The sequence below is a fragment of the Pan troglodytes genome, chromosome 8 (genome assembly GCF_028858775.2).
Source record: "Pan troglodytes isolate AG18354 chromosome 8, NHGRI_mPanTro3-v2.0_pri, whole genome shotgun sequence".
NCBI lineage: Eukaryota > Metazoa > Chordata > Mammalia > Primates > Hominidae > Pan > Pan troglodytes.
Genome location: NC_072406.2, coordinates 81,037,545 through 81,058,892, shown reverse-complemented (window position 1 = coordinate 81,058,892; position 21,348 = coordinate 81,037,545). Strand labels below are relative to the sequence as shown.

The following is a 21,348-nucleotide window of genomic DNA, read 5'->3' as shown; positions in this document are numbered from 1 at the left end:
TTTTGTTTCACAGAAGGTGTTCAAAGACTCAGGAACTCCAAGGTCAAAATGTACATTTGTAACAGAATTAGAAACAAAGATTTACTAGAGAGATATACTGCCTCCATAGCTCAGGAGACCCAATATTGATTGTTAAGATGTGAATTCTCCTGAAATTAATCTATAGATTTAACATAATCCTTTTCTTTTTAATTGGAATCCTTCATTAATTTGTATGTCACCCTTGCACAGGGGCCACGCTAATCTTCTCTATATCGTTTGAATTTTAGTATATGTGCTGCCAAAACAAGCACTAACACAATCCTAATAAAAACCTAAGCAGAATTTTTTTTAGAAATAGACAAGTTGATTCTAAAGTTTACATGGAAAAAGCAAAGGACCAATAATAACCAAATAAAAAGAAACAAACTTGAAGGACTCAGAATATCTGACTTCTATACAGCTACAGTAATGAAAACACTGTAGTATTGGAGAAAGCATAGGTGTATCGATCAAGAAAAAAGAACAGTCTAGAAATAGACACACACATGTGGTCAATTGCTATTTGACAAAAAGCCAGGGTTATCCAATGGAGAAAGGACAGTCTTTTCAACAAGGGAGTTCCTGAAGAATTGGACATCCATATGCAAAAAATAATAATCAACCTCTGGCCAAGAGTGGTAGCTTATGCCTGTAATCCCAGGACTTTGGGGGGCCGGGGCAGGTGGATCAACTGAGGTCAGGAGTTCAAGACCAGCCTGGTCAACATGGTGAAATCCCATCGCTACTAAAAATACAAAAAACATTAGCCAGGTCTGGTGGTGCATGCCTGTACTCCCAGCTATTCAGGAGGCTGAGGCAGGAGAATAGCTTGAACCCAGGAGGCAGAGGTTGCAGTGAGCTGAGATCACACCACTGCACTCCAGCCTGGGTGACAGAGCGAGACTCCGTCTCAAATAATAATAATAATAAAAACCTCAAGCCATAACTTGTACCACATACAAAAATTAACATGAAATGCATTATAGATTTAAATGTTAAATCTCAAAATAGAGGTGGGCACAGTGGCTCACACTTGTAATCCCAGCACTCAGGGAGGCTGAGGTGGGAGGATCACTTGAGCCTAGGAGTTCGAGACCAGCCTGGGCAATATGGCGAAATCCCATCTCTACTAAAAATACAAAAATTGGGGCCAGGTGCGGTGGGTCACACCTATAATCCCAGCACTTTGGCAGGCCGAGGCGGGTAGATCACCTGAAGTTAGGAGTTCAAGACCAGCCTGGCCAAGATGGTGAAGCCCCGTCTCTACTAAAAATACAAAAATTAGCCAGGCGTGGTGGCATGCGCCTATAATCCCAGATACTCGGGAGGCTGAGACAGAAGAATCGCTTGAACCCAGGAGGTGGAGGTTGCATTGAGCCAAGATCTTGCCACTGCACTCCAGCCTGGGCAACAAGAGCGAAACTCCATCTCAAAAAAAATAAAAATAAAAATAAAAAAATTAGCCAGGTGTTGCCGGGCGCGGTGGCTCATGCCTGTAATTCCAGCACTTTGGGAGGCCGAGGCGGGTGGATCACAAGGTCAGGAGATCGAGACCATCCTGGCTAACATGGTGAAACCCTGTCTCTACTAAAAATACAAAAAAATTAGCCGGGCATGGTGGCAGGCACCTGTAGTCCCAGCTACTCAGGAGGCTGAGGCAGGAGAATGGCGTGAACCTGGGAGGCAGAGGTTGCAGTGAGCCAAGATGGTGCCACTGCACTCCAGCCTGGGCGACAGAGCGAGATTCCATCTCAAAAAAAAAAAAAAAAAAAATTAGCCAGCTGTTGTAGTGCGCAACTGTAGTCCCAGCTACTTGGGGGTGCTGAGGCAGGAGGATCACCTGAGCCTTGGGAGGTTGAGGCTGCAGTGAGCCGTGATCACACCACTGCACTTCAGCTCGGGTGATAGAGCGAGATGCCATCTTGAAGAAAAAAAAATTAAAACATTCAAAAGACACTGGTAAGAAATTAAAAAGACAAGCTGGCAAGGCACTGTTGCTCACACCTATAATCCCAGCACTCTGGGAGGCCGAGAAGGGTGGATCAATGGAGGTCAGGAGTTCAAGACCAGCCTGGCCAACATGTCAAAACTCTGTCTCTACTAAAAATACAAAAATTAGCTGGGCGTGGTGGTGTGCACCTGTAGTCTTAGCTACTTGGGAGGCTGAGGCAGGAGAATCAATTGAAAGTGGGAGGTGGAGGTTACAGTGAGGCGAGATCCCACCACTGCACTCCAGCCTGGGTGACAGAGTGAGACTCCATCTCAAAAATAAATAAATATTAAAAAATAAAAAGACAAGCCACAGTCTGGGAAAAAACATTTGCAAAACACACATCTGACAAAGGACTTGTATCTAAAATATATTAAGAAATCCTACAATTTAATAAGGAAAAAAACTTTTTTCATGGGTAAAACATTTCGACAGACACTTATTAAAGAAGATAGAGGCGAGGCATGGTGGCTCATGCTTATAATCGCAGTGCTTTGGGAGGCTGAGGCCAGTGGATCACCTGAGGTCAGGAGTTCAAGACCAACCTGGCCAACATGGTGAAAACCTATCTCTACTAAAAATACAAAAATGTGCTGGGTGTAGTGGCAGGTACCTGTAATCCCAACTACTCAGGAGGCTGAGCCAGGAGGATCACTTGAACCCAGGAGACAGAGGTTGCAGTGAGCCAAGATCACGCCATTGCACTCCAGTGTGGGCGACAAGGGTGACACTCTATCTCAAAAAAAAAAAAAAAAAAAAAAGAAGATCCAGACATAGCAAACAAGCACACATGAAAAGATGCTCAACTCACTAGTCATTAGGGAAATACAAATTAAAGTCACAATGAACTACCACTATCCAACAATTTTTTTTTTTTTTTTTTTTTTTGAGACGGATTCTTGCTGTCTCCCAGGCTGGAGTGCAGTGGCGCGATCTCGACTCACTGCAAGCTCCACCTCCTGGGTTCATGCCATTCTCCAGCCTCAGGCTCCCGAGTAGCTGGGACTACAGGCGCCAGCCACCACGCCCGGCTAATTTTTTGTATTTTTAGTAGAGACAGGGCTTCACCGTGTTAGCCAGGATGGTCTCGATCTCCTGACCTCGTGATCCACCCGCCTCGGCCTCCCAAAGTGCTGGGATTACAGGCGTGAGCCATGGCGCCCGGCCCACTATCCAACTATTAGTCCAGCCAAAAATAATAAAATAGGCCGGGCACAGTGGCTCACACCTGTAATCCCAGCACTTTGGGATGCTGAGGTGGTTGGATCATCTGAGGTCAAGGAGTTCAAGACAAGCTTGGCCAACATGGTGAAACTCTGTCTCTACTTAAAATACAAAAAATTAGCTGGGCGTGATGATGGGCACCTGTAATCCCAACTACTTTGGAGGCTGAGGTAGGAAAATCGCTTGAACCCGGGAGGCAGAGGTTGCAGAGAGGCAGAGGCTGCAGTGAGCCGAAGTCGCTCCATTGCACTCCAGCCAGGGCAACAAGAGCGAAATTCCATCACAACAACAACAACAACAAAAAAACCGATAACAAAAATGATAACATACTGATAATATCAAATGAACTGGAATTCTCATACATTGATGGCACGATTGCAAAGTGGTACAATCATTTTGAAAAGCAGCCCTCCAATTCACACCTGGTTATTCACCCAAAAGAAATGAAAACATGTCCACAGACCTGTTGATGAATGTTATTATAGTTCTATTCAAAATCACCAAAATCTCACCTAGGTACAGTGGCTCACGGCTAATAATCCCGGCACTTTGGGAGGCCAAGACGGGAGGATTGCTTGAGACCAGGAGTTCGGGACCAGTCTGGGGAACAGAGTGAGACCCCATCACTACAAAAAAAGTAGCTGGTGTGGTGGCCCACGCCTACAGTCCCAGCTATTCAGGAGGCTGAGGCGGAAGGATGGCTTGAGTCCAGGAGTCTGAGGTTGCAGTGAGTTGTGATTGCACCACTGCACTCCAGCATGGGTGACAGAGTGAGACTCTGTTTCAAAAAATTAAAATATAAAAATATAATTTATAAGTAATTACCATTATGTAGTACCAGTCAGCCATGCGTTGCCAGACCCTACATCTCCCTTCTATCAAATGAATACAGTCACAGCTGATGGCTTTAGACTCGGGGAGTCAAAGGCTCGTTTGGTTTACAAAGAATTTCACAAGGGACCTCCTAATCCTTAATGAACTGCTAAAGAAATGGCACAGAGCCGGCCAGGCGCAGTGGCTCACACCTGTAATCCCAGCACTTTGGGAGGCCAAGGCAGGTGAATCATGAGGTCAGGAGTTCAAGATCAGCCTGGCCAAGATGGTGAAATCCCATCTCTATTAAAAATACAAAAAATGAGCCAGGTGTGGTGGCGGGCGCCCATAATCCCCGCTACTCGGGAGGCTGAGGCAGAGAACTGCTTGAACCCGGGAGGCGGAGGTTGCAGTGAACCGAGATCGTGCCACTGGACTCCAGCCTGGGTGACAGAGCAAGAATCCATCTCAAAAAAAAAAAAAAAAAAAAGAAATGGTACAGAGCCATGGAGAGGCACCTCGCATCAACAAGAAAAAGGATCACTTTGCATACCTTTTCCTCAAAAGATAAATTAAGAGAAAAAACGGTCAATTATCATGGAATAAGCTTAACATCGCAAATGATCTTGACAAGCAGTTTCTGTCTCATCTATTAAAAGCTAGCTGTTCTAGAAATTTCTCTACATTGTAAAAGCTTAATGTGACTTTCTACTAGCACAGAATGTAGCTAAACCTCCAGGATGGCCTCTGAAAGCCCTCTGATCTATGAAATCTATGAACCTATGGGATGTCCAAACTCTGCCCCTTCCTGAAATCTCCACTGTGGGGTTGAAGGTCTGGGGAATAACATCTTCAAATAGGGCATTTCTGCATCCCAATGCCACAACTTTGGAGCAAGGCAAGCATGGTGGCTGCCATTTATAAGGGGAGGACTGCTCTGCCCCAGGTCACATGGTTAATACTCTTCAGATGGCCCGGACTTCATGTCTAGTGTTCTTTCCATGATCCTCCAACACACACACCTCCCTGGGTGCGGGACGTGGGTAGTTTTTACTGTGATCTCTGTCCACTCCACAATGGGGCTCTGAGACGTGGCTCTCTGTAAGGTGGGCCCTGGGCTCATGGGACAAGATGATCAGCTCCTTCCACAGGAAGATACTCCAAAGGGATCCAGAGTTTCCCAGGAACGCCTCCAACATCTACCCACAAGGAGCTCAGCAAAAACGGGCTTCGCTGGTAGAATGAGACTGGAGCATTCAGATTATTCTCCTGCCTCTTGGATGGAGACCATCAGCATACCAAGGTCTCCCGAAGCCTCTGCACTCATGAAACCTGTTTAAACATGGTATCCAAACACACTGAACTAGGAAACTCTCTTTCATGTAATCCCTACTTACATCCTACAGAACTAGTGTTTCTGTTCCCTAGAACAATGCTATTAACTTCCTTGCACTTATACGTGGATTTTTTTAATGACTTAAGGAAATTTGTTTCCAAGAAAAAATAATACATGTAATATGCTAACATTTATGTAAAAATGGAGGCAGATATGTCTATCCATATTATTTGTAGATTTATAAACTATCTATAGAAGGATCAGAAAACTGGTCACTGCAGCCATTTCCAGAGAAAGGCAATCAGTGGTTGGGATAGGGAAATGAGAGACTTTTTCCTGCATACCCTTTCATACTATGTGAATGTGTTACAGGAGCAACCCACCAAGTGAAACTCAAATTAAAATAAAAGGTACTAAAAGTAATATATATTTAAAAATCAAAAACAGGCCGGGCATGGTGGCTCATGCCTGTAAGCCCAGCACTTTGGGAGACTGAGGCGGGCAGATCATGAGGTCAAGGGTTCAAGACCAGCCTGACCAACATGGTGAAACCCCGTCTCTACTAAAAATACAAAAATGAGCCGGACTTGGTGGCAGGCACCTGTAGTCCAGCTACTCAGGAGGCTGAAGCAGGAGAATCGCTTGAACTCTGGTGGCAGAGGTTGCAGTAAGCCAGGATCGCACCACTGCACTCCAGCCTGGGCAACAGAGTGAGACACTGTCTCCAAAAAAAAAAAAGCAAAAAGCAAGAACATTTACAAGTGCATGTGTGCACGTACACACACACCCCACAGCCATATTCCATACCAGAGATAAAACAACCACTGTTGGCCGGGCACGATGGCTCATGCCTATAATCCCAGCACTTCGGGAGGCCGAGGCGGCAGATCACCTGAACTCAGGAGTTCAAGGCAAGCCTGGGCAACATGGCAAAACCCTATCTCTACTAGAAATACAAAAAATTAGCCAGGCGTGGTGGCTCATGCCTGTAATCCCAGCTACTTGGGAGGCTAAAGCATGAGAATCGCTTGAAGCAGGATGGTGGAGGTTGTAGTGAGCCAAGATCACACCAGTGCACTCCAGCCTGTGTGACAGAATGAGACTCTGTCTCAAAAAAGAAACAAAAATAAATAAATAAATAAAACAAAATAACCACTGTTAATATTTGGTGCTTGGGCCGGGAGCAGTGGCTCACGCCTGTAATCCCAGCACTTGAGCCCAGCCTGGGCAATGTGGTGAAACCTCATCTCTACCAAAAAAAACCCACAAAAATTAGCCAGGCTCATAACCCAGTCTTGAAATAAATAAATAGATAAAAATTTAAAAATAAAGTAAAATAAAATAAATAGCTGATGCTTGTACTTAGTCCCACTTCTCTATTTTTGCTTTTGTTGCCTGTGCTTTTGGTGTCATATCCAAAAAATAATTGTCAAAATCTATGTCATTAAGCTTTTCCCCATGTTCTCTTCTAGGAGTCTTAGTGTCCAGTCTTACATTTAACTCGTTTTGAGTTGGCTGTTGTGGATGGTATAAAAAAAGGGTAGAATTTCATTCCTTTGCATGTGGAGATTGTTTTCCCAAGACCATTTGTTGAAGAGACCCTTTTGTCCCCATTGTGTGTTCTCGGCACCCTCAAGGAAGATCAGTTAACCGTATATGTGTGGGTTTATTTCTGGGCTCTCTATTCTGTTCCATTGCTGTATATATCTGTGTTTATGCTGGTACCACGTTTTACTTACTATATCTTTGTAATACCTTTTGGTTTTTGTTTTGTTTGTGTGTGTGTGGTTTTTGTTTTGTTTTGTTTGAAACGGAGTCTCACTCTGTGTAGTGGCGCAATCTCGGCTCACTGCAACATCTGCCTCCTGGGTTCAAGCGAATCTCCTGTCTCAGGCTCCAAAGTAGCTGGGATTACAGGCTCCCACTACCACGCCTGGCTAATTTTTGTATTTTTAGTAGAGATGGGGTTTTGTCATGTTGGCCAGGCTGGTCTCAAACTCCTGACCTCAGGTAATCCACCTGCCTTGGCCTCCCAAAGTGCTGGGATTATAGGCGTGAGCCACCATGCCCGGCCTGTAATGTATTTCGAAATCAGGAAGTGTGATGCTTCAAGCTTTGTTTTTTATTGTTCTTTTTTTCAGGCAGCCCCCAAGCCAGAGACTCCCAGCTGTGTTTTTCTTTCTCAAAGTCATTTTTGGCAGAGGCCAAAGTGGGAGGATTGCTTGAGCCCAGGGGTTCAAGACCAGCTTTGGCAAAAGAGCGAGACCCTGTCTCTACAAAAAAATTAAAAATTAGCCGGGTGTGGTGGCATGCACCTCTGGTCCCAGCTACTCATGAGACTGAGGTGGGAGGATCGCTTGAGCCCAGGAGATCAAGGCTGCAGCGAGCTGTCATTGCACTGTTGTACTCCAGCCTAGGTGACACAGCAAGACCCTGCCTCAAATAATAATAATCGTTTTGGCTATTTTGGGATCCTGTGTGAGTCCATACGAATTTTAGAATTGTTTTTCCTATTTGCATAAAAAAGCTGTTGGGATTTTGATAGGGATTGCATTGAATCTGTAGCTCACTTTGGGTAGTATGAACATTTAAAAAATACTAAGTCTCCCAATCCATGGATATGGGATGAAATTACTTCAACACAATAAAGGTCATATGTGAAAAGCCCACAGCTAACATCTTATTTAACAGTGAAAAACTGAATGCTTTTCCTCTAAGACTGGGAAGAAGACGCAGATGCCCACTCTTGCCACTTTTTTTTTTGAGACAGAGTCCCGCTCTGTTGCCCAGGCTGGAGTGCAGTGGTGCAATCTCGGCTCACTGCAACCTCCGCCTCCTGGGTTCACACCATTCTCCTGCCTCAGCCTCCCGAGTAGCTAGGACTACAGGTGCCTGCCACCACGCCCAGCTAATTTTTTGTATTTTTAGTAGAGATGGGGTTTCACCATGTTAGCCAGGATGGTCTCAATCTCCTGACCTCATGATCTGCCTGCCTCAGCCTCCCAAAGTGCTGGGATTACAGGCATGAGCCACCGCGCCCGGCTCTTGCCACTTTTTTTCAACGTATTACTGGAAGTCCTACCCAGAGGAATTAGCCAAGAAAAACAAATAAAAGACATCCAGATCAGAAAAGAAGTAAAATCATCTCTGTTTACAGATGATGTGATCTTACATAGGAAACCCTAAAGATGCTACACACAAAAATTCTTAGAACTAATCAGTTCTGTAAAGTTACAGAACCCACACTGAACATAAAATCAGTTGCATTTCTATACATTAACAATAAACTATCCAAAAAGGAAATTAAGAAAACAGTCCTAGCTCACGCCTGTAATCGCATCACTTTGGGAGGCCGAGACGGAAGAATCACTCGAGCCCAGGAGTTCAACACTAGCCTAGGCAACACGGTGAAACACCATCACTACTAAAAACACAAAAATTAGCTGGGTGTGGTAGCACCTGCCTGTAGTCCCAACTACTGGAGAGGCTGAGATGGGAGGATCACTTAAGTCTGGGAGGTCGAGGCTGCAGGGAGCCATGATCACACCACGACACTCCAGCCTGGGCAAAAGAGCCAGACCCTATCTCAAAAAGGAAAAAAGAAAAAAAAAAAAAAAGAAACGAAATGAAAACAATCCCATTGACAACATCACCAAAAGGAATAAAATACTTAGGAATAAACTTAACTAAGGAGGTGAAAGACAGGCATACTGAAAACTATAAACACTTATGAAAGAAATTAAAGAAGGCACAAATAGATGTAAAGACATGCTGGTGTTTGTACCGTGCACTTTTCAAAGTGTTTGCATAGATGGTATCTTATTGGAGTCCGATGCCAAATCTGTGCAGTAAAAAGGGCAGGCAGAATACCTGCCAACACATGAGGCAACCAAGGCCCCAAGAGGACTGGATGAGAAGCTGGTCACTCAGCTGCTTAGTGACAAGGGATTAGATCCTAGGTGTCCTGCATGGCTCCTGAGGTCTTTCTCAGATGTCAGATCTGCCACTGAACAAGCACCATGGGCACTCCCGTAGGCCCATGGGGGCTTACATCACCCTTCCAAGGCGCCACCATTCCAGACAACCATTGATGAAAGATAATGTATACTTCAGGTTGAGAAGTATCTACCATGTATATCATGTAAACAGGATTATAAATATAATCACATACATGCACTTTATTGCATAATACTCTTCAGTGACCTCAGGCTCAGATGCATGAGTAGAGTACTCAGGGCCCATTCCACGTCAGCCCCTCTGCAGGCCCTTTGTGCCAACGCCCACCTCCCGCTCCATACTCCAGCTGCACCCAGAAGCTTGTGGTTCCACATGTGGGTCATACAACCGGGACACATGCCCCACTCTCAACTTAAAATGTGCTTCTCACTACGCTAACATCTACTTATTCTGTGTATCTTAGTTTAGGCATCACTTCCTCCAGGAAGTCTTCCTTGAATACACATACACATATGCATGGGATTCTTGATCAGCTATCCTTTTATTGCTCCCTATAACTGTGTATCACTTATTCATCCATCTGCTCCCTAGACTATGAGCTCCTTGAGGTCAGGGCATGAGCCTTTTGCCCCTCTGTATGGACCAACCAGTCAGGCTGGGCAGAGGGTAAATGCTCAACGCATACCTAACAAACGACTGCAAGCGCAAGGGCAGCCCAGCATGGTGTGGGTGCTTCAACAACTGTGTAGCTTCAGTTGCTTGGTGAAGGGGGAATGGTATTAGAGAACCAAGATGTCTGGGCAGTACTAAGAGGAAGATATACTTCCCCTGTTTGTGGAAAATATCTTAAGCAACTTTGGTGTGAGCTTCTGTCTGTTCTTCCCGAGGCCTCCTGACACAGATGACTGGGAGGCTGACCCAGGTGAGGCCAGGGCCAAGCTAGGTGGGAAGGCTTAGCCAGTCAACAGAGTCAAAGTGAGCAGGAAGCCGTTCACACCTAAAGAACTAGAGGCCCAGAGAAGTGAGAGGATAGGCTGGGGGGCTCCCAGCAACTTAGCAGCAGGGTTGGTTGCAAACTCAGGCATCAGAATCCCAGTACAGGCTCCTTCTCCGACACCAGGCACCCCTTGGGACCTGGGCTGAGGCACAGGACAACACACGGCTGTGGACGTGACCAGCACTAAGCACAAAGGACAAGACAGAAGGACAGACAGAGGTCTTGAACATAAGTATATGTCAGGCAAGCAATGATTAGCACAAGTCTTAACAGAGACAGGTTTGTCTAGTGAACAAGAATCCGGACCCATTCTCTTCTTCCTCCATGCTGGAAATTGCCTTGTATTTGTTGTTTTCCTGATGCTGACTCTGAACCAGGCACAGGCTGAAGGTTCTCAGGTACCTTATCTTCAAAACAACCTGCAAAGGGGCTACTGTGTCCTCATTTGTAGCCATGTAGACAATGGAGCTGAGAGAGGTTAAGTAACTAGCTCAAGGACATACAGCTAATAAATAGCAGCACAAAAAATTGAACTCAAGGGCGGGGCGTGGTGGCTCGCGCCCATAATCCCAACACTCTGGGAGGCCGAGGCAGGTGGATCACAAGGTCAGGAGACTGAGCCCATCCTGGCTAACACAGTGAAACCCCGTCTCTACTAAGAATACAAAAAATTAGCCTGGCGTGGTGGCACGCGCCTGTAATCCCAGCTACTTAGGAGGCTGAGGCGGGAGAATTGCTTGAACCCAGGAGGAGGTTTCAGTGAGCCGAGATCGCACCACTGCACTCCAGCCTGGGCGACAGAGCGAGACTCCATGCAAAGAAAAAAACAATTGAGCTCAAATTTTCTTCACTAACCACAGTGGTTCTGGGTCATCTGGAAACTTTAAACTATAGTTTTCAGTGACTCCTCAAGTCTCACTTTTGCTGCCTGTAACTGAAAATAATTTTGCACTGGTGTTTTTCAGTAGGAATGCGCATAAGCGGAAGGATATCGAAAAGGCCCAATGCATAATACGATGAGAAGGTAGGTAACTTAATGTGTTTAAAAACAGGCTAGGTATGGTGGCTCATGCCTGTTATCCCAGCACTTTGGGAAGCAGAGGCAGGAAGACGTTCACACCTAAAGAACTAGAGGCCCAGAGAAGTGAGAGCCCAAGAGTTCAAGACCAGCCTGGACAACACAGGGAGACTCCATCTCTACAAAAAATAAAAATAAATTAGCCAGATGTGGTGATGGGTGCCTATAGTCCCAGCTGCTCAGGAGACTGACAAGGGAGGATCACTTTAGCCCAGGAGTTCAAGGCTTCAGTGAGCTATGATCGCGCCACTCACTCTAGCCTGGATGACAGAGTGAAACCGTCTATCTAAAAAATAATAATAAAGCCAGCCGGGTGCGGTGGCTCATGCCTGTAATCCCAGCACTTTGGGAGGCCGAGGCGGGCAGATCACTTGAGGTCAGAAGTTTGAGACCAGCCTGGCCAACATGGTGAAACCCCGTCTCTATTAAAAATACAAAAATTAGCCGGGCATGGTGGCGGGCGCCTGTAATCCCAGCTACTCAGGAGGCTGAGGCAGGAGAATTGCTTAAACCCAGGAGGTGGAGGCTACAGTAAGCCGAGATTGTGCCACTGAACTACAGCCTGAGCAAAAGAGCAAGGCTCCATCTCAAAATAAATCAATAAACAATAGTAATAATAAAGCCTGGCCGTGCATGGTGGCTCACGCCTATAAGCCCAGCACTTTGGGAGGCCAACGCAGATGGATAACCTCAGGTTTTGAGTCTGAGACCAGCCTGGCCAACATGGAGAAACCCCGTCTCTACTAAAAATACAAAATTATCCGGGTGTGGAGGCAGATGCCTGTAATCACAGCTACTTGGGAGGCTAAGGCAGGAGAATCGCTTGAACCCGGGAGGCGTAGGTTGCAGTGAGCCGAGATCACGCCACTGCACTCCAGCCTGGGTGACAGAGTGAGACTCCATCTCAAAAAACAAAAAAAGAAAAAATAATTCCAAATAGTGGTTATCTCTGAGAATCGAGGCAGAGCTGACTGGGAAAGGACAGGAGGGAACTTTCTGGGGTAATGGTAATGTTCTAATCCTGCTAGGAATGTGGGTTACCACATGTATGCATTTGAAAAATTTATCAAATAGTAAACTTAAGATGTGTGCATTTCCCTAAATAAAATTTCACCTACAAAATTCCATTAGCTACGAAGTGCTGTAAGATGTCCTACTGTCATTCAAGGTAGGACTTCAGAAATAAAACAGAATAGGAATCAGACCACTCCCTTTCCTTACCATTTGTACACACTCCCCCACACCATTCCCTAAGTCACAGAACAAATAAGAACAGTGGTCCAGAGACTTGCCCAATTCTTGCAGCATCAGGCACCGAGTACCCTAGCACTGTTCTTCCTCTCCCAAACCAGATCCCAGGATAGATTCTGAAACCAGTCAACATCTAGCATTAGTGCAGATACCACACTCTACACTCCTAGAGTACTTGCAATTTTGCCTGAATATTTCTCTGTGATTGGAAGGCCATGCTCAGAGGGATTTGGGGGATCAGGTAGGAAGAGCACGAGGAGATGTGGAAGATCCTCCCATCACTTCCCTTTGGCCAACCTGATGTGCCTGATCTTCAGCACCTCCCAAAACACAAAGAACTCCTGCCTAACTAAAGGCAGAAACTGCAGTACCCAGAGGAGTCACTGTGGGATGGAGAGGATTGTGTGAACCAGCCAGCTTCCAGAACATGGCCTCCCACTCAGCTATCCCCTCTTGAACTAGATGTGGAAAAAGAGCCTGACTCTATTTCCCTTGAGCAGAGGCAAATCTGAATGAAAGATGCATTAAAACACAGAAGCGGGCCGGGTGCGGTGGCTCACGCCTGTAATCCCAGTAAGAGAAGAGAGACAGACCCTCTCATATTGTTTTATAATGCTTTATACTTAGAAAAAGAAAGTAAAGCAAAACTAAAGGCAGGTAGCCCGGCGCCTAGGAATCAGACCCGAAACCAGTCCTGGGCCTGCCTGACCTAAGCCTGGTAGTTAAAGACCACCCCGACCTAACCGGTTATGTTATCTACAGATTCCCGACATTGTATGGAAAGGCATTATAAAACTTCCTGGTCTGTTCTGTTTCACTCTGACCACCAGTGCATGCAGCCCCTGTCACGTACCCCCTGCTTGTTCAATTGATCATGACCCTCTCACATGGACCCTCTTAGAGTTGTGAGCCCTTAAAAGGGACAGGAATTGCTCACTCGGGGAGCTCGGCTCTTGAGACAGGAGTCCTGCTGATGCTCCCGGCCAAATAAACCTCTTCCTTCTTTAACTCGGTGTCTGAGGAGTTTTGTCTACGGCTTGTCCTGCTACACCAGTACTTTGGGAGGCTGAGGCGGATGAATCAACTGAGGTCGGGAGTTCCAGACCAGCCTGACCGACATGGAGAAACCCTGTCTCTACTAAAATTACAAAAAAACTTAGCCGGGCGTGGTGGCACCCGCCTGTAGTCCCAGCTACTCGGGAGGCTGAGGCAGGAGAATCCCTTGAACCTGGGAGGCAGAGCTTGCAGTGAGCTGAGATCACACCACTGCACTCCAGCCTGGGCGACAGAGTGAGACTCTGTCTCAAAAAAAAAAAAACCACAGAAGTGGCTAGGCAAGGTGGCTCATGCCTGTAATCCCAGCACTTTGAGAGGCAGAGGCAGGAGGATTGTTTGAGCCCAGGAGTCTGAGACCAAAATGGATAATATAGCGAGCAAGACCTGCCTCTACTGAAAAATTTTTTTTAATTAGCTAGGCATGGTGGCGCGCAACTGTGTTCCCAGCTACACAAGAGGCTGAGGTAGGACGATCATTTGCACCCAGGAGGTCGAAGCTGCAGTGACCCATGATTGTACCACTACACTACAGCCTGAGTAAGAGAGCAAGACTCTGTCTCAAAACAAAAAACAAAACACAGAGAAACACCTAGAACAGTACCTGGCTCATGAATGAATTCATGAAGCAAGTATTTAAAAAGAGCCACCAGCACTTGGTGCTTTCTTTTTTTTATTATTTTTTTTAAGACATTTTCCCTCTGTTGCCCAGGCTGGAATGCAGTGGCACAATCTCCACTCACTGCAACCTCTGCCTCCCGGGTTCTCCTGCCTTAGCCTCCCAAGTAGCTGGGATTACAGGCACGTGCCACCATGCCGGGCTAATTTTTCTATCTTTAATAGAGACGGGGTTTCACCACATTGGCCAGGCTGGTCTCAAACTCCTGACCTCATGTGATCCACCTGCCTCAGCCACCCAAAGTGCTGGGATTACAGGCAAGAGCCACCAGGTATGGCCTGGGGCATTTTTATTCAGTGAGAAAAGATGAAAGGCCCTGCTGGGGGTGACAGGGTGGAGACACCCCAGCTATAAATTTCAGAAGGGAACAAACTTGTTTGGCCAAGTGGCCGCCCACCCCCACCGTTAATCTTTCCTGTCCCATTAGGTGTACTCTCAGAGTGGCAACAGATTCTTCCAAACAAATACAGGTGCCCCACCTCCCTGCAGTACCTCCTTCCCCAGTGGCTCAGCTGGTTAGGCAGCAGTCTCCCTCCAGCTTCCAGAACTCACTCTTTCATTTGTTAATGCCACTGGCTAATGAAAAACAGAAAACAAAACATTTGAGCCAGGTGCGGTGGCTCACACTGGTAATCACAGCACTTTGGGAGGCCGAGGGGGGAGGATCCCTTGGACCCAGCAGTTAGAGACCAGCCTGGGAATCAGAGCAAGGCCCTGTCTCCACTTAAAAAAAAAAAAGAAAAGAAAAGAAAATACAACATTTGAGGACTGGAGCACAAAAACAGAGTTAGCCCCTTGTTAATCAAGCTAAAGATCCAATGTCTCTCTTTTTAGAGAAATACTCTCTGCCTGGGAACTACTTTCCTTACCAGAGGAAAGGTAAGGTAGAGAGAATGAAATCAGAGAGAACTAAGGCAGAAAACTTGGAGAAAACATAAACCTCTGCATGACTTAAGTTCAGGTCTACAACTGGGGCTCCAGTCACTCCAGTCGGCTTGGCTAGGGTGCTCCCTGCTCTTACCTTGTAAGTCCCAGGTCTTATAAGACCCAAGGCAGCACAGCTGGACTTATAAAGCTGACCGCCATCCCTCTCTCCCTGCATTTTCTGCCTGAGCTGGCCAGCAATACTTCCTATACCCTAATGCTTTTATGCAGCAGTAAATTACCCTTTAAAAAAACATCTAGCCAGGCGCAGTGGCTCATGCCTGTAATCCCAGCACTTTGGAGGCCGAGGCGGGCGGATCACCTGAGTCAGGAGTTCGAGACTAGCACGCCCAACATGGTGAAACCCCATCTCTACTAAAAATACAAAAATTAGCTGGGCATGGTGGCGGGCACCTGTCATCCCAGCTACCGGGATGCTGAGGCAGGAGAATTGCATGAACCCAGGAGGTGAAGGTTGCAGTGAGCTGAGATCGCGCCATTGCACTCCAGCCTGGGCAACAAGGGTGAAACACCGTCTCAAAAATAAATAAATAAATAAATAAATAAACAAATATCTATGGCAAAGAGATCAGATTGACTCTTTTTGTCCTTTTCTAGCATTTTGCTCTTTCCTACAAAATAACAGTGAGAATGGAGCAACAACCTGCAATAGTCCACAGCAGCTCTTTCCCCGCCCTCCTGGAAGTCAGTGCTGCAAGAGGCAAGAGAGCAAGCCGACACAAACTTTCAATTCCTTTTGGGGAAAGCAGCTTCTCCTGCCTTCGCCAACCTCCAGGACTCTAAGGTAGCCCAAGAGCTGCCTCTTCTCTTTTGATATGAACCTAGGGACCCCAAGTTAGACCAGAAATCAGCAATTAGCAACACTATTCAAAGCAAAAGCATCCCCTTTGTCCCCCATGTGTATCCATCACTCAGCATCAAATAAGATCTTTCTCCATTTTGCTCCTCAAAATGTCCTAATGGGTGGCTTTGTCCAAATCCCAGCTAAATGTTCAAATTCGTATCAGGACTCATTAAAAGCTTCAAAATCTGTCCTTGCCATGGTCAAGGCTTTAAAAAAGGAATAAAAATATTATAAAGAACAAAAATCGTCAGGCGCAGTAGCTCATGTCTGTAATCCCAGCACTTTGGGAGGCTGAGGCAGGCAGTTCACTTGAGGTCAGAAGTTCGAGACCAGTCTGGCCAACATGGTGAAACCCTGTCTCTACTAAAAATACAAAAATTAGCCAGGTAAGGTGGCGGGTGCCTATAATCCCAGCTACTCCACAGGCTGAGGCAGGAGAAGCACGTGAACCCAGGAGATGGAGGTTGCAGTGAGCCAAGATTGTACCACTGCACTCCAGCCTGAGCAGCAGAGAGAGACTCTGTCAAAAAAAAAATTAAATTAAATTAAAAACAAAATTTAAAAACCTCAAAATCATTCCTGCCAGGAGACCCAAGTCAAGGGTGATGACCCGGCGGAAGTCCACTGTGTTGCACACCCCATAGATGGGGTCATAGTGTCCACTGCATCCTGAGTTGTGCTATGAGGCAGCATTACCCACTGGGCAGAAGAGAATGGGAGCAACAGGTGACGTGTGATACATATTTCAGACGGCAGCAAACAGCACCAACACAGACACCAGCATTTACCACTGCTCACTGGGGCATTAGTGGCAGCCCGTGACTTAGCACAAGCCCTCTCTTATTTCGCCCCCAGGTCTAGACCCCCCACCCTGCATCCCACTCCCTCTCTGCAACATACTCTATGCTCACCCTTTGAAAGGGGGGACCTGAGAATGTAACCACTAATTCAAACCAGAAAAACTGAGGATGCAGAACTGAAAAGAGTTTTTCATCGAGCCTGTCTGAAAGACCTCTTCGCTGGTGAGGATTTTGGCTTGGCTACTTGGCTCACTGCTCTCAGAGCCAGAAACGTATTTTCTTCACTCCTGCAAGTAAAAGGAGAGGAAATGTGTATATGTGGTTTTGCAAAGAGCTCTTTTTTGAGCTTAAGAAAAACGGGGGCGGGGTGGGGAGGAGAGGGAACAGACAGCATGGAGGTGAGAAGTGAAGGTTTAAAGCACTGGCTGCTGGGATGTGGTAATACCATCTCTGAATGGATGATACAGTTATCGGTGGGTCAGGTGCTTGCTTCTTGCTGCTCTGTTTTCAAATCCCTGGAAATTAAATAAGTGCTTTTTTTTCTTTTCTTTCTTCTTCTTTTTCCTTTTGAGACGGAGTTTTGCTCTTGTCACCCAGGCTGGAGTGCAATGGTGCGATCTCGGCTCACTGCAACCACCACCTCCTGGATTCAAGCGATTCTCCTGCCTCAGCCTCCCAAGTATCTGGGATTACAGGAACCTGCCACCACGCCCCGGCTAATTTTTGTATTTTTAGTAGAAGCGGGGTTTCACCGTATTAGCCAGACTGGTCTTGAACTCCTGAGGGGTTTCAGCATGTTAGCCAGGCTGGTCTCTAACTCCTGAACTCAGGTGATCCACTCGCCTCGGCCTCTCAAAGTGCTGGGATTACAGGCGAGCGCCACCGCGCCTGGCCAAACAAATGTGTTTTTTTTTGCGACTCCTTCTCCTCGGATGGAAGAGTATGATTTATGGACTAATACAGAGGGGTTCCTTGGTAAGAATGAAAATTAAGCGCGGAACAACTGGTGACTTGTCAACACACCATCAAATGGCCCTTGCAGCCTCACATAAATGCAGACAAGAACCAGGCTGTTACAGGGAGCTGACACACCTGCCTGGGTTTAGTGCCCAGAGTCAGAGACCACTCACGGGTGCGGTGGTTTAGTTTCTCAAATGAGAAGCTATTTTATGAAAAAAGGCAAAAAGCTGCTGTTGTCTAACAAACAGTTAAGTTTGAAAAGACTGGGAAGGTGGAATCCTGTCTATTCAGCTAAAGGGATGAGACGCTACTTGTTTTCCCCAAAAAGTTAACGACCCCAAAGCTGCTAGGTCCCGACCCAAGACCACCACACTGCAGAACATGAAAACCAGAATGCCGTCCGCTGCAGATCTGTAGTTCAAAAAAAATAATAATAATAAAGCTGCCAGATTTGGTAAACTCTGGCCATTCCCCTGGGGTACCCTTCCTAACCGCCCCGGTGGAGCCTAGACAGTGGCCCCTAGCCCAAAGCCTCTCTATCCAGAGCATCACTTTTCTAAGTAGAAAGTTCCTTCTGTGCACTCCACGGGCTTTAAGAGTTGAGGAACGGACTCAGCCCGGAGCCAGTCCTAGCAGCGGCCAGGCACACCTTGGGGACTATAGCTGCAGTGTCCTAGCGGGAGGGAACGTCTCCGGGGCGTCTTGGCCCCCCGGACCGGCCGCCCAACCGCAGCCCCCGGGCCCTCAGAGCAGCGCCTAGCCTCTGTGGCAGAAGACGGGGCCGCGCTCGCCCCTGCAGCGCGGAGCTCCGCGCTCACAGCTGGCGCGGGACGCCCCTCCCCTCCGGGTCCCGCACTCACCCACCGCCCTGATGCGGAAGCCGCGCGGCGGCCGCAGGGCCCGGCGCCGCCAGGCATCGCGCAGCACCTGCAGGCAGGCGGGGGGCGCGCGCACCAGCAGCACCCACCGCCGCAGCCAGCCCTGGAAGGCCAGCCGCGAGGCGGCGCGCGCCAGCCGCGCGTTCCAGAAGCAGCGCGCGTTAGCGCGACGGAAGGCGCGGAATACCGCGCGCCCACCAGGCTCCTCCGCGGCCCCCGCCGCCTTCTGCGCCTCTAGCCGGCACAGCACTAGCGCCAGCGAGCCCGGCGCCAGCTGCACGGGCCGGGCCATGCTTTCGCCGGCGGCCGGAAGCCCGCAACGCAGGGCCTCGGCGAGCGCGGCGGCTACGACGCCGCTCGCTCGGCGGGAGGATCGGCCGACTGCGCGCGGGTCAGCGGCGCTGGCTGCCGGGGGAACGGAGCTCCAGGGGGCGGGGCCGACTGCGCCTGGCGGGCCGGGGGTGGGGCAGCCGTGCTTAGGCCGGCGGAGCGCTGTGGAGGAGATTCCAGAGCCCAGCGTTCGGCTTCGTTCTCCACACCCGAGCCCAACTCGGCCCCCTGGCGATGCCCTCGACTTCCAGCCGCCTCGAGGTCCCGAGCTCCCCTTCCCCCAGGGGCGCGCTCTGGGGCTTTTCCAAGTCCTGGGGCTCCCCGCAGCTTCCTGGAGAGCCTGACTGCGTCCATCCGCCGTGCGAACTGCAGCGCCAGGAGTCCCCAGGGCGGGGAGACTTGCCTTCGACCTGGCTTTGGGGCCGTTCCAAGTTAGCAACCACGAGGAACAGCCTGAGGGTGTCAGCGGGGGCCTGGGAGGTGTGGGGGTTGAGCAGGAAACCTAGGTTTGAGTCTCAGTTCTGCGCCTAAGCTAGTTGTTTGTTTGTATTTTTGTTTTTTGAGTCGAGGTCTCGCTGTGTTGCCCAGGCTGGAGTGCAGTGGCTATTCACTGAGTTCTGGGCTCAAGCGATCCTCTGGCCTCAGCCTCCCGAGTTGGGACTACAGGTGCCCGCCACATCGCCTGGCCTGCTCCTAACCTGTTCATTCAAGTTATTTCCCTTCTCTGGGCCTCAGAAATGTCCCAGCTACTATTTCACAGGATAATAAACTAAGGACCCTTTCATCCATGACTTTTTTTTTTTTTTTTTTTGAGGCGGAGTCTCACTCTGTCGCCCAGGCTGGAGTGCAGTGGCGCGATTTCGGCTCACTGCATGGTCCGCTTACCTGGTTCACGTCATTCTCCTGCCTCAGCCTCCCGAGTAGCTGGGACTACAGGTGCCCGCCACCACGCCCGGCTCATTTTTTGTATTTTTAGTAGAGACGGGGTTTCACGGTGTTAGCCAGGATGGTCTCGATCTCCTGACCTCGTGATCCGCCGCCTCCGCCTCCCAAAGTGCTGGGATTACAGGCGTGAGCCACGGCGCCCGGCCGGCCTCATCCATGATTTTCTGAAGTTGTAGGATCTGGTCCCACCCCGGGGATATCCCATACTCTTGAGTGCTGAGGAAAGCAGAGTGGAGAGGCGCCACCCTGATTGGTGTGGCGCTGTGATGATATCGTAGGATTCTGCCCTGGGTTAGATGTGGACATTCTGAAAAGACGGACACCGTCCTGCCCCAGGGGCAAAGGGAGAGCTTGTGATGCGTGGCGGTAGAATGTGACCTGTGCCTCAAAGCAGTGAAGGCCAATTCAGACTGAGGACCCAGACTGAGGCCCAGCGGGAGGGCTCCTTGAGAAAAAAACCCATTTGAAAATACAACATGTTAAAAGAAGAGGAAGGGGCCAGGCGCGGTGGCTCATGCCTGTAATCCCAGCACTTTGGGAGGCCGAGGTGGGCGGATCACGAGGTCAGGAGATCGATACCGGCCTGACCTACAAGGTAAAACTCCGTCTCTACTAAAAATACAAAAATTAGCCGGATGTGGTGGCACGCGCCTGTAATCCCAGCTACTCAGGGAGGCTGAGGCAGAAGAATTGCTTAAACGCGGAGGCGGAGGTTGCAGTGTGCTGAGATGGTGCCACTGCACTCCAGCCTGGGTGACAGAGCAAGACTCTCTCTCGGGGAAAAAAAAAAAAAGAAGAAGAGGAAGGGCATTATGCTTGGTACCAGAACACAGTACTGTGAGGGAGCAGAGGTGCTTGGCAAAATCTAGGAGTCATTCCAGACTTCCCACTCCCTCAGCTCATCAGTCCTCAATAAAAACTATAAACATGGAGATAATTTATACCCTGCCCCCAGTAAGCACGCAATAAATGATAGATAATAACAATAGCTAACATTTATTGAACACTATATGCTGGGGGCATTAATTTCAAGACTCTGTGTCTTTTTTTTTTGAGACTATGTCACCCATGCTGTGCCACCCATACTGGAGTGCAGTGGCGAGGCTCACTGCAGCCTGGTCCTCCGGGCTCAAGTGTCCTCCCACCTCAGCCTCCGGAGTACCTGGGACCACAGGTGCATGCCACCACACCCAGTTAATTTGTATTTTTGATAGAGAGGAGGTACACCATGTTGCCCAGGCAGGTCT

At 48.3% G+C, this 21,348-nt stretch overlaps 1 protein-coding gene and 1 non-coding gene across 4 annotated transcripts in view; both read right to left on the bottom strand.

Annotated features, from left to right (window-relative positions):
- STOX1 (storkhead box 1) overlaps positions 1–19,212 on the bottom strand; it is a 64,756-nt gene extending 45,544 nt beyond the window's left edge. For 2 of the 3 annotated variants that reach the window (XM_001168668.6, XM_009458590.5), the window contains exon 1: positions 18,809–19,211. In XM_001168668.6, the coding sequence (XP_001168668.2) occupies positions 18,809–19,118 (310 nt within the window). In that variant the 5' untranslated portion in view covers positions 19,119–19,211. Of the gene's footprint in view, positions 1–18,808 lie in introns of all 3 variants that reach the window. The other variant, XM_001168690.8, reaches the window with a different exon arrangement.
- Positions 187–293, bottom strand: LOC112204624 (U6 spliceosomal RNA). Its single transcript, XR_002938298.1, has one exon. It is a non-coding gene; the product is annotated as a U6 spliceosomal RNA (small nuclear RNA).
- Positions 19,213–21,348: the final 2,136 nt, after the last annotated feature.